The sequence below is a fragment of the Gekko japonicus genome, unplaced genomic scaffold, assembly GCF_001447785.1.
Source record: "Gekko japonicus isolate JY-2015 unplaced genomic scaffold, Gekko_japonicus_V1.1 scaffold1919, whole genome shotgun sequence".
NCBI classification, from domain to species: domain Eukaryota; kingdom Metazoa; phylum Chordata; class Lepidosauria; order Squamata; family Gekkonidae; genus Gekko; species Gekko japonicus.
This window is the reverse complement of record NW_015176511.1, coordinates 77869-91404: the sequence shown is the minus strand read 5'-3', so window position 1 is coordinate 91404 and position 13536 is coordinate 77869. Positions and strand designations below refer to the sequence as shown.

The 13536-nt window shown below is 47.0% G+C and overlaps 1 protein-coding gene across 1 annotated transcript in view; it reads left to right on the top strand.

Moving 5' to 3' along the window:
* The window catches only part of LOC107123987, a 33474-nt gene that overhangs the window by 8560 nt on the left and 11378 nt on the right, over nucleotides 1-13536 (top strand). Inside the window, exon 2 of the mRNA XM_015427358.1 lies at nucleotides 12922-13090. Within this exon, the coding sequence (XP_015282844.1) occupies nucleotides 12922-13090 (169 nt within the window). The remainder of the gene's footprint in view (nucleotides 1-12921; nucleotides 13091-13536) is intronic.

The following is a 13536-nucleotide window of genomic DNA, read 5'->3' as shown; positions in this document are numbered from 1 at the left end:
GCGATCCCCCCCGAAATGACCTCTGGCAAGACAACAAAAGACTCTTTTTAATATATGTTTTACCACCACAGACAAGTCTGACTCTGCAGCCAGCCAATTTGTTACAGCCGGCATGAATCTGGAACAAAGTTCAGTCCTCGTTAGCGAATCCTCTGAGGAAAAGCACTAATGTGGCTCCAGATGCGTGCCTCATAGCCATGTGGCATGGTGTGCCACGCCGTACCTGTTAGAACAGGAACCGTGAGTCAGTGCTGTTATTCCACCCACTCTAGTGGGGGCAGGAAAATGAGAAGCAATCAGTACAGACAGTTTCCTCAGGGCCAGTCTGCGTTCTCAGAACTGTACCGCCACCCCACCACCTTAGAAATTGGAGAGGGAATGGTTTGCCAGGGGCAAAAGAAACCTGTTTGGGGTTTTTTTACTGGTACTGTTTGCCACTTTCTTTCTTTCTTTTTATTTATTTATTGGGTTTTCAATATGCCAGACAAACACTACATACAATCCCAAAAAAGAACAATATGGATACAAATATATCCTACATGATACTGTTATTATACCATCATACATATTATTTTCTTAATCATAGAGGCTGCGGACACAAATCAACACTATATGCGCGCCTTCCTAAAGCTGTTATCACCTTAAGTTTTAACTTGCTTTTTATACTATTTAATTTACCCATTCTCTACAGACTTTAAATTCTCTACATAAGGTCTCTCATTTTCCCCTTAATAATTGTCAGACTACACCCCCCTTTCCTTATTACAGTCTTTTATATTGCTATCTACTAAATAAATACCCAGGCATTTTCTTTACATTATATTTCCTATTTCATCTGTAAAGTACCTTATAGCCGCCAGGCCCACATAGCTACATAAATAAATAAATATATAAACAAATAAAACATATTTTCCCCATTATTAACAAACCATTTACTCATATAATTTTCATCTCAAAAATACCTTACAACCCTCAAATATTACTAATTAATTAACTAATCATATAAACCCATTTATCTATATCAAATTACAACAAGAGCCATAAATTCCTTTTTAACACAAATCCCTATTGCAAATCAACCATCTACAGCCCTAATTAAGCCCCCCTATATAACCAATAAATAAATACTAGTGTAAGGGAGAAACAAACTTACTACATATATCAATCACCTACCTAACTGAAATACTTAAACAAATTCATCCAAGTTATTGTACAATGGAGGCCATAAATTCATATTTCCTATAAAAGTCCTCAAAACTGTTTTAACCCCAATCCTTATTTTCTTATCCCCAATCAATGGAAAATTGCTTCTCATATTTTGTACTACCAGTATACCCATCTCACATAAATACATGATTATTCCTAAAACCAAAATCATCACTATTAAAATACAACAAGACCATCAATTCATTTTACCGGTAGATCCACTATTCTACAACACCCATCACCTCCATACATCTTAATATTTTTCCTATGAATCTGAAGCTTATTTTTCTGCCTCAATGAGTCCACGTGGCTTTTCTCTTGACATGCGTGAGATTTTATTTCCAAGCTGCTTCTTCTATGCTTCCACCTAATTGTGTCCGAAGCTGCATTCTTGATCTTGCCTTTCCACACACCCCGTCTTGCTCTCTTTTTTTTCTTTTTATTTTGCCTCAATAAATCCCCGTAGCTCTTTTTTCCCCCTGTATATGTTCTTGTTTCAAAGCTTTCTTTCCAATAGTTCCACATAGTTATGTTCCTGGTTGTCTTTTCACTCCTACTTTTCCACACACCTTGTCTTGATCTCTTTTTCTTCCTTTTCTTTCTATTTCTCCCTTCCATATCAGGTATATTTTGTCTCTGCTTCTTTTTTTTTTTGTTCTGTCTCTGAATAGGCCGATTCTTTCCTCTTCTTTTCTACTTCTATTACCGACGCAGGCTGGGTACTAACGTACACCTCTTTATAACAACATGCCTTTTGTTTCACATCATCTCCCCTGCCCTGTAGCGGTTTCCCTTCACTTCTCTCCTCAGTTTCCATGGCTCGTTGTAAACTTCCAAGCACGTTCACACAAGCTTGTTTGATGCCTTTTTGTATTTCATCCCTTAATATCTTCATAAATAGCTCCAGTGTGAGTTCCCCTACTAACATCTCATCATCACACACCTCCTCCTCCAACTCATCTGGAGATGCCATTTTAAGAGTTTAGTTGCTTCCACTATACATATATCCACGTAATCTTCCAATAGTTCAATCGTTCATGCTCAAATGTGAGTCCCCGAAAATTCTTTCCCCCCAAGAAAAACAGAAACATCCATCGAATTCCCCGTTCCTTCTCCAGCCGCTAATCCTCTCAAGTTGGGCACAAAACATTTGGGGTATCTTACAATGCAACGTCTCAAGCACAGTACTTTTGCGCATACTCACAAGTCCTTTCCTCTTCTTCTGCGTTTTATATTGTATCCATATTGTAATTTAAATCCAAGCAAAGTTTAAAAAAAAACGGATGGTCGCAGCTTGTATAGAGCATACGCACATGCTCTACTCCAAAAAACGCTCCCGCTTCGGGACAGCATCGGTCCCCCCCCCCCGCGTTGCCAAGAGTGGGAGGGGCCGCAACAGAGTCCCCTGCATTAGACCTCTCTACAGGGGGTCTACCGAAGCCCCCCGGTCTCCCAGAAAACTCCTAAAAAGCGTTTAAGGATCGGGCGTCCTCGAAGCAGCCGAGGAAGCCGCCCGTCGCTGCGCCGTATCTACTTCTGGCTGTTTGCCACTTTCTTATTGTTCCTCTGCACCAGCCAGTATCAGCTTACTTTTTTATTTACTTCAGGGCCAAAAACAGCTTACATCATTCTCCTCACAACAATCCTGTGAGGAAGGGTTAGGCCAAGAGAGTGCATCTAGCCCAAGGTCACCCAGAAAGCTTCCATGACAGAGTGGGGATTCGAACCTGATGTCTCCCAGATCCTAGTGTGACAGCTGAAAGACTACACTATACCATATCTCTTTCACCCCCCGTAATGTTTCCCCTTCCAAAAATACTAGGCCCTCCCTGCATATAGGAAACTAGCTCAAATCTTATTCCCTGGTGTCACAGCTCAGGTGGGGTGTCATTCTGATGCTGCCACCACTCTGGATTTAGGATCCCTTGAGAAGGCCCAGAGCACCCTCCCAAGACCTTCAGACCTCCCTTTTGGCCGAATAATAGGTGTGAGGACCAGGCAGAGTGAACGGTGAAAATAGTTTATTTTATAGGAGGTCAAACGAACAAGGTGCAGAATAATAACAGTAAGTGGGTGAAAAGAAATCAAATGCCCTAACGCATCTAAATATATACTGTCCCTAGCTCACTATCTCAAGTGGCCTTAGACTACTCACCCTTCCCTCAGGATGAGGGTTTCTTCTCCACAGCAGCCTCTCTTCTGGCCCTGTCCCCTGGGAAGAAGAACAGCTTCTCCTCTTGTACCAGTTATTTTATTCCCCAGCCCTCTTCTTCTCTATTGGTCAAAATTGGTGCCAAAACTTCCCAAGGCCTTCTGGGGTTTGTAGGCCCAGCCTCCCCTACAGCTAGCCAGGCTCCCTGGGCCTAGTAGACCTCTGGTAGCACAGCCCAGATCATGATACTTGGTATGCTAGCTTTTGGCAAGTGGGAAGTTTAAGACATGGGTGAGGGCATTTCGAATGGGATTTTCTGCATTCTGAAGTGGGTATTGCCTTAGGAGGGCAGTGCCAATGAATCACGATGGAGGGGCCCTTAATGAATCATGATCCAATCATCCCTCCATATAAGTCTTCTAAAAAAGACTAGCCGTCTCTTCCTCTATCTAGGATTCCAATCAGTAACCACTATTAGCAGAGTGGATAAAAACTTTTAGCACAGAAGTGTGTCCAACCAGGGTAACAAAACTTAGAGTGCCACAAAGATACACAGAGCCACGTTTTCAGTTTAAACAGACTAATACGAGTCTCTTTATTCTAGAACTACAATCTGGATAGGAAAGATGAGATATGGGATAATATTCTAGTCTAGCTAACTAAGGATGAACTCAGATGGTGAGCGGCAGGGGTCGTTTCGTAGAAAAAGAGGTGCAGGAGCTCATCAGCATAACTCATTAGCATAACTTATTTGCATATGCCACGCACCCTGACATCACCAGAAGTCTATCAGAAGGCAACACCCACCGCTCAGGCTCCACTGGACTGTTTTGGATTCCTAGCTAGTGGTGGTGGTGGGAGGGAACGTGCAGATCTGTCCTTGCAGAGGAGGGAGAGCTTGTACCTGAATAAAACTTGGTCTTAAAGGTGTCAGTGGACTGTTTTGGACCGGGGGGGGCTGGGGGGGGGCTCTGTAATTTACCTGGCTGCTTCTTGCTCTGACTGAGGGCTGCTGGGAGCAGGGGGTGGGGCTTGTTGCATGTGCCCGCCCCCTGGGCCCTTTACTGCCGGAACTCCGCTCCTGTGCGCTCCTGCAGGAAATGACCCTTGGTGAGTGACCATCTGAGTCAAGGTGCCAAGATGGGGACAGCATGTGTCTACCCTCTTGGTGTGTGCAGGAGGAAGGGGAAAGAAGTTCTGGGGAGAGAAGGAACGGAAGGAAGAAAGTTGTTCCCTGAGATCTCCACTCTACATATCGAAGGGATAGTGACAGGCAACGCTCCCTCTAAGTTGTGGAGTCTTGTGAGCAAAAATTCTACTTGGTGGGCTCCTGACATTAAAGTTGTGAGTGATATGACTACTGCATAAATTAGTTTGCTCTGGAGCCACCCTTCCTGAGCTAAGATGAAAATGTGTGAGCCGGAGGCTAAAAAACTGTGAGCTAGCTCACACTAATTCTGCTTAGCGGGAACACTGTTGACAGGATAGTTAGCACAGGAAGGAAAGGTCGGCGTGACTATCTGGCTCTCTCTTGCCACGGTGTCTGGAGGTTGAGGCAGGGGATCAGAACCTTCACTTCCAACAATTTGGGGGGGGGGTGGAGCCTGAGGAGGGCCGGGTTTGTGGAGGGGACAGACTTCAATGGGATATAATGCAATAGACTCCACCTTCCAAGTCGGCCATTTTCTCCAGGTGAGCTGATCTCTGTCGCCTGGAGATCAGTCGTAATAGCCGGAGACCTCCAGCCACCGCCTGGAAGTTGGCAACCCTAGTCCACATTGGGTGGTGGAATTATGGGGCTGGTGTATGGAATGCTCATGACCCAGGAGGAGGCGGAGTTATTGTATGGTTGCCAACCTCCAGGTGGGCCCTGGAGATCTCCCACTATTACAACTGATATCTTTTAGATCCAATTTTACTCAGTTTGTTGGGCCATTCGGACGCCTTGATGGTGTACCATCTTCTTAATGACTCGTTACCTGAAATAACTGAAAAGGTAGCCCTATTTTTAAGTTTGGTAATCAAGGTAGGGTTGCCAAATGGGCCCGGGGGGCGGGGAATCCCCCGCTTTGGAGCCCCGATTTCCGCCCCGGCGGAATCGGGGCCCGGGGGGAACCCCGCACCCGAAGCTACGTCACCAGAGGATGAAACCATATGGTTCCCCCCCCAACAAGCTCGGCCACGCCCCCAACGTCAGCAAGGGGGAAAAACCTTATGTTTTCCCCCCCGGCGAGCTCGGCCACACCCCCAATGTCAGCAACATCGGACGTCACTTCCGGTGATGTCCTGCCGGCGCCCGAAAGGCTCTCCCGGACAGCAATGAGGCTCCCCCGCTCCGAGGGGTAAGTGGATTTGGCAACCCTAAATCAAGGACCGATTGAAAATTGTTCAAATGTTTCTACTCAAATTATCCTTGCTACCTCTATATTTGTGTATTGACTGTATGGAGAACGTGATATATGCCAATAGAGGCTTTTGTGTGTGTGTACACACACACATATATACATATTCATATACACACACACACATATACACACATACATATACATACATATATACATACATATGCAGTTTGAAAGCAAAAAACTGCAAGTAGATAAATAGGTGCCGCTTTGGTGGGAAGGTAAAAGCGTTCCGTGCGCCTCGGCATCTAGTCATGCCGGCCACATGACCATGGAAAAGTCTCCGGACAGCGCTGGCTCGACTTGGAAATGGAGATGAGCACCGCCCCCTAGAGTCAGATTTGATTGGCTTGCAAGCAAGGGAAACCTTTACCTTTACACACACAGACACATATATGTAAAGGTACAGGTATATATATATACACACACACATACATACATACAACTGATACCCAGACAATAGAGATCAGATAAAATGGCTGATTGGAGGGTAGACTCTATGGCACCGTACCCTTGCTGAGGCCTCTCCCCTCCCCAAAGCCCTCCCTCCCCAGGTATTTCCCAACCCACAGCTGGCAACCCTAGGTCATCTGCGGGAGAGCTTCCTCGGTAAGCAGCTGCTCCTCAGCCCTAAAGCTGCTTTCCCTCAGAGGTTTGCCAAAACTTGCGTTTGCGTGCCTTCTAAAATTCATTGCCGCCCCCGTCTGTTTTTACCTTTCTTTTGCTTTAATAATAAATAATAGGATTGCCTTGAGTCTCAGCAAGAGACAGTCTGGAAAGCGGACCGGCCCAAGATTAAATCCCTAGCGACTCTGGTTATAGGATCTTAGACAGCAGAACTATAAAATCTCTCTGCTTAAGTTTCTGAAAAACTGGTGTTAGCTGGGCTACAGTGTGCTGGGATAAGCAGCCGGTTTAAAAGGGAGGGGATACTCTGTGTTATGCATTTTAGCCTATGTGGGGTGTCGATGGGGGGGTCCCCCATATTTTTGATCCTGTGGGCACCTTTAGAATTCTGACACAGAGGGGGGAGCACAGCCACAAAACAGCTTCCACAAAACGCCTGCCTCGGGAGGTGGAGCCAGCCATAAAATGGCTTACGTTCAGTCACACAGAGAAGATCTTTGTGCTGGGGTGGCAGCTGTTGCCAAAGCAACATACAGCCAATGAAATCTATCTACAATGGCCAATCAGAAACCTTGCTGAGCAAATGCCTCATCTGGCCCCACCCACTTTCTAAGAGCACTTGGTGGGCACCAGGAAAGGTATGAACAGGTGACATGGCGCCCATGGGCACCATGTTGGGGTCCCCTGGTATATTGAAGAAGAAGAGAAGAGATTGGATTTAGACCCCGCCCTTCACTACCCGAAGGAGTCTCAGAGCGGCTTACAAACTCCTTTCCTTTCCCCTCCCCACAACAGACACCCTGTGAGGTAGGTCTTTTTTATATATCTTTTATATCAGTGAATTTAAAATTCTACACCAAGAAAAAGTAGGTTGGGTCCAGATAAATTTTCTATTAGTGGAACGCAGGGCTATTTTGGGGCAGGAACGCACAAGAACGGAGTTCCGGCTGGCTCCCAAGTTGGCCACGCCCAGCAGGGACTCATTAGCATAATAGGCCACACCCAAGAGCAGAAACTCATTAGGATTGGCTACATTAGGGGTGTGTGGCCTAACATGCAAAGACGTTCCTGCTACAAAAAAAGCTCTGGGTTTTGACCACAAACAAGGTAAACAGAATAAGAAGTGCGTGTGGCTGGATGACCACACTTCTGGTAACACGGGGGTGCGGCCTAATAGGCTAATGAGCTGTGCTGTCAGGGGTGTGGCCTAATATGCTAATGAGTTTCTGCTCTTGGGTGTGGCCTATTATGCTAATGAGTTCATGCTGGGGGTTTTCTACCAAAAAAGCCCTGAGAAGAGCCCTGCTGGATCTGACCATCCTGTCTCACACAGTGGCCAACCAGTTCCTCTGGACAGCCGACAACAGGGCAGAGAGACCAAGGTCTGCATAAAAACATCAAAAGAGCCCTGCTGGAGAAGACGAGTGGTCCATCCAGTCCAGCATCCTGGCTCACACAGTGGCCGGCCAGTTCCTCCAAGGGCCAACAACAGGGCAGAGAGGCTGAGGCTTTCCCCTGATGCTTCCTTGTTCCTCTCTCTGGCTTAGTGCCTCTGAATGTAGAGGTTCCCCTCAGCCACCATGGCTAGCGGCCACGCCCAGCAGGGACTCATTAGCATAATAGGCCACACCCAAGAGCAGAAACTCATTAGGATTGGCTACATCAGGGGTGTGCGGCCTAACATGCAAAGGAGTTCCTGCTACAAAAAGTGGCCCTGGGTTTTGACCACAAACAAGGTAAACAGAATAACAAGCAAAAGGTGGGTGTGGCTGAATGACCACACTTCTGGTAACATGGGGGTGCGGCCTAATATGCCAATAAGCTGTGCTGTCAGGGGTGTGGCCTAATATGCTAATGAGTTCCTGCTGTTGGGTGTGGCCTATTATGCTAATGAGTTCCTGCTGGGCTTTTTCTACAAAAAGAGCCCTGGTGGAATGGAACTCTCCTGCCTCCTGCAGCTCGCTGAGCTCCACAACATACCGGTTCTGGGTTGCCAACCTCCAGGTGGGGCCTGCTGCTGTTCTGGAATTATAACTGATCTCCAGACTACAGTTCCTGAGGAGAACGTGGCAGCGTTGGAGGGTGGACTCTGTGCTCTTGCATCCCTGCTGAGTTCCCTCCCTTCACCCGTCCCCACCCGCCCCAAGCTCTGTCCCCCAAAACTCAGGGAATTTCCCAACCAGGAGTTGGCAACTGTGTGGGGCTAAAGGACCCGGAGGAACCACTTGCAGTGGGAAAGGGGAACCAACAGAAATCCCCCCTCCCTATCCGCTCACTTGGATTCACCCCACTTGGTTTTTCACATAAATGACGCAACTCAAGCTGATTTGCAGCACCTGTCTTGTGTTTTATCATTTCTTCTGCACTTTTATTTTTTATTTTGGCTGCGCTAGTCACGGGAGTGCAGAATTCCTGGCGGTGTGGGGGCTGGAGGGTGGGGAGTGTGGGGTTTGTAGAGCGGATGGACCACAGCGGGGCACAATGCCATGGAGTCCACCCTTCGATGCATCCATTTTTTCCGGGGGAGCTGAGCTCTGTGGCCTGGAAATCGATTGTAATTCCAAGAGATCTCTTGACAACCCTACATGTGAGATGGACAAACAGCTGTACAGCCTACTGACCTTTCGCCACAGCACACACGAAGTTGCCTTTCAGGGCTCTTTTTGTAGAAAAAGCCCAGCAGGAAATAATTAGCATAATGGGCCACACCCAACAGCAGGAACTCATTAGCATATTGGGCCACACCCCTGACAGCACAGCTCATTAGCACATTAGGCCACACCCACATGTTACCAGAAGTGTGGTTATCCAGCCACACCCACCTTTTGCTTGTTATTCTGTTTACCTTGTTTGTTGTCAAAACCCAGGGCTTTTTTGTAGCAGGAACTCCTTTGCATGTTAGGCCACACACCCCTAATGTAGCCAATCCTAATGAGTTTCTGCTGTTGGGTGTGGCCTATTATGCTAATGAGTTCCTGCTGGGCGTGGCCAACTTGGAAGCCAGCCGGAACTCCGCTCCTGTGCGTTCCTGCCCAAAAATAGCCCTGCTTGTACTAAATCAGACCCTCGGTCCAAGGTCAGTCTTGTCTACTCAGACGGGCAGCAGCTCTCCAGGGTCTCAGACAGAGGTCTTTAAATCATCCACTACCTGGTCCTTTTTAACTGGAGAGGCCGGGGATTGAACCTGGGACCTTCTGCATGCCAAGCAGAGGCTCTGCCACTGAGCCACGGCCCCTCCCCTCCTGTTCACCCAGCCACGGGCAATCCCATTCAGTCTCTTCTCCAGCTTCTGAGATTGCAACCAATATCTTACGTGAACTCTTCCCATCACAACTTCACATTCATAAAGAATAGACACCTCTTTTTAAAAAAATGAAAGCTGCCACTCTCGGGAAGCTGGATGCAGTTAGCTGTGCCTTTTCTGGATCCCTGCAGAAACATGTCACGGACAGTTCTCTGGCCATTTAGCACATCTCAGTCTGGAACTGGGCAGACCCTCCAACGTTGCACAGAGGACAAGAGAGAAGCCTGCAGCAGCCTTCCCATGCTCCTAACAAGGTTCACTGCTTGAGGGGTACCCCCCCCCCGATTCCATCTGCTCAATTCACGTAGTTTGCAGCTACCAGTCCCACAAACATAGGGTGTTGCAGTTTTGGTTAACAGATTCAGTCAATCGTCTCAGGGAAAAATAACGGCTACACCATCTGTTATCAGCGGTTCAAAATAGACCACGGCAACAGCCGTCCATGAAATGGTGGGCTGTACACAGCATAGGGTACCGAACATTGCAGTCCTGAACAGAATGACACCCCTCTAAACCCATTGCCTTCGATGGACTTTCAAGGGTATAACTATGTAAGCATTGTTCATTTATTTTACTTTGTAGGCTACCGTTCTTGCTGACACTTTAAGGCAGATTATCTGGAGTAAAACAATGCAATCCAATAGCACGAGAGATCTAATAAGCAATGCAATAGGACTAGGATTATAAAAATTAGAAACAGTGCAAAAAAGTATCACACATGATCTGTCAAGTGATGCAGAAAATGGAATTATAAAAGTAGGAAACAATGCAGTAAGAGCAGGATCGTGTATATAACAGATAGATAATACAAGTGGGGGGCCCGCGAGGACTTTCGGGGGCTACATCACTTCCTCCTCCATCACTATTTCCTCTTTTCCTTCCCTGAAAGCCCCCATAGCCTCTCCCCTTTTCCTGCTTCCTTCTTCCCACCCACCACCCAACCTACGTTTATCTGCCCACCCCACTCTTCAGCTTTCCCTCCTTCCTTCCTCATGGTAGTTTCTACCCAGGAAAATTGTGTAGTTGTTGTGTAGTGGGGAACCCGCAAGTACCTGTGAGGGGCATCCAATTTTCTCCTGTATCTCCCTCTACACACTATTACCTCTTGTCTTCCACCTGGCCATGTCCTCACTTTCCCCTGCTTTGTTCTCTCCTTCCCACCAACCTACCTACCTTTTATCTGCTCCCCATATTCAGCTATATTTTTAATCTATTTACTTCATCTATTCCCTGCCCTTCTTCATAATGGGGACCCAAACCAGCTTATGTCGCTGTCCTCTCCTCCATTTTATCCACGCAACAACCCTGTAAGTTAGGCTAAGAATGTGTGACTGCCCCCAAGGTCACGCAGTAGGGTTCCACGGCAGATCCCAGATCCTAGTCTGAAACTCTAACCACTGCACCACAACAGCTTTTGTGGGCTGATGGCTGTTGAACAGATTTGGCCACATTGAGAATCAAATATATTAATCCAGCATACACATCAGCATAGACTACAGTCCTGTTCTCTTTGTAAAAGTACCTTCCTGAACCCTTTCACTATACTACAACCCTATTCCCTTTATAAAAAATACCCCCCTGAACAATTCTGAAGCAGGGGGTGGGGCTTCGTCATGTGCCCTGCCCCCCGTACCTCACCCGGGTACTGCGATCCCCCGCGATCCCCCCCGAAATGACCTCTGGCTCCCTGTATTCAGCTATATTTTAAATCTATTTACTTCATCTATTCCCTGCCCTTCTTCATAATGGGGACCCAAACCAGCTTCTGTCGCTCTCCTCTCCTCCATTTTATCCACGCAACGACCCTGTAAGTTAGGCTAAGAATGTGTGACTGCCCCCAAGGTCATGCGGTAAGGCTCCACGGCAGATCCCAGATCCTAGTCTGAAACTCTAACCACTGCACCACAACAGTTTTTGTGGGGAAATGGCTGTTGAACAGCGGCAAGCAGCTGGGCCTGGGTGTGTCATGCAAGACACGTGGTAGTGAGTGGCCCAGCCATTACTGCCAGGGCTGGCTCCAATGACTTCTCCCTCATAGACCAAAACAGAGCTGGAAAGCCCCCCCCCCACACATTTGACTGCAGAAACCAAGGCTAGAAGGCTGACAATACTGCCTCTGAGGGCACTTGTTACAGGTCCTGCTTGTACTACTGGGGAAGGTGAATGCCCCAGTTTATGTATGACTTAATTATTTAGATTTGAGATTTTTTGTAACCTTAGGGCATTTTTCCATTTTGTTCATGGCTTCAGTCCCTGGTTTTAAGTATCCACAGATGTGGCCACATTGAGAATCAAATATATTAATACAGCATACACATCAGCATAGGCTACAGTCCTGTTCTCTTTGTAAAAGCACCTTCCTGAACCCTTTCACTATACTACAACCCTATTCCCTTTATAAAAAATAACCCCCCTGAACAATTCTGTTTTACATAGGTTGCAGAAAGGACAGAAGTGTGACCTCCTAGAGACAAACCACCCCACTCAGAGATTTAATTTCTAGCGACCCTGACGAGGAAGCTGAACTCTGAAGAATGGAAATTGACACCAATAACAAATTTTTATGAGACTTCCTCAAAAGGCAAATCATGAGAACATAAGAGACCATGATGGATCAGGCCAGTGGCCCATCTAATCCAACACTCTGGCCAAAACCCAGGTGCCATCAGGAGGTCCACCAGTGGAGCCTAGAAAAATCTAGGAAAAGTGATTTACCAGGACACAAGACCTGCTTCTAATACATTAGGAGAGTTTTGACCTATTACGGAACTGTTCCTATGGTTCTCCTGCATGTCTACTTTTAAATGAAGCGCTGAATGAGAGCAGAGAAACTGGCATGCCCTTGGCAGCGCTGAAATGGAACATGACACAAATTTAAAATCTATATGTGCTTGGTGTGTGTGTGTGTGTGTTAAGAATTCAAATTTAATGTTTGCATTCACAATATATTCAGATTTCCCTATGGAACCCTGAGTTTAGAGGACAATCACACACAAGTATTCATTCTGCTTGATGATGAAACTTACCAATCTCTTCCTAATGGCATCCATACCTGGGAGGGATTTTTGTGCGCTCACACATATCTAAAAAAACCAGGAGAACGTGTTTAAGAATTTTGGCCAAGGTCCCTTTGAGCTTTGATGCTTGGTCTGAAGGCACAGCACTGCCAATGATGACTTTTGACATCTGAATCACGAACCCAAAAACGGCATCGGCTCCTCTCTTTCCAGGCCAGCCTTCTTTTGAGAATGAGCAGAAATTCCGACGCCTCCCAGCCCACCGGTTTCCAGTCTACTCAATCAAACGCAAGCTCGGTGCTGATGTGAGAAGCCCTGACCGGACCTTGGAAGGGCAGAAGGAGTCTAAAGTCAGGCGGTCAGCATACGGGCCTATAGCCACGTGAGTAAGCCTGGGCCTCACTAGGAGGCGATGTAGAGCAAAGAAACATTGCCGCGGGGCAGGGAACTGGGGTCTGGGAATGTGGGACTGGGTATGTCCTCCTACACGCTTGATCTCTGATCACTGCAGCTTGATCCTTCTTACATGACAAAAAGGAAGGGCAGTGCTTCTCAATGGTCACAGCTATGGTGGCCAGTGTTCGCTCTAAGCTGAGTTAGTGTGAGCTAGCTCACAGCTTCTTAGCCTCCAGCTCACAGATTTTTGTCTTAGCTCAGGAAGGGATGGCTCCAGAGCAAACTAACTCATGCAGCAGCCAAATCGCTCGCTCACAACTTTAACGCCAGTAGCTCACGGAGTAGAATTTTTGCTCACAAGACTCCACAGCTTAGAGGGAGCATAGGGGCCATTTCTGAGTTGAGAAATTCATGACGATTTGGGGGGTGGAG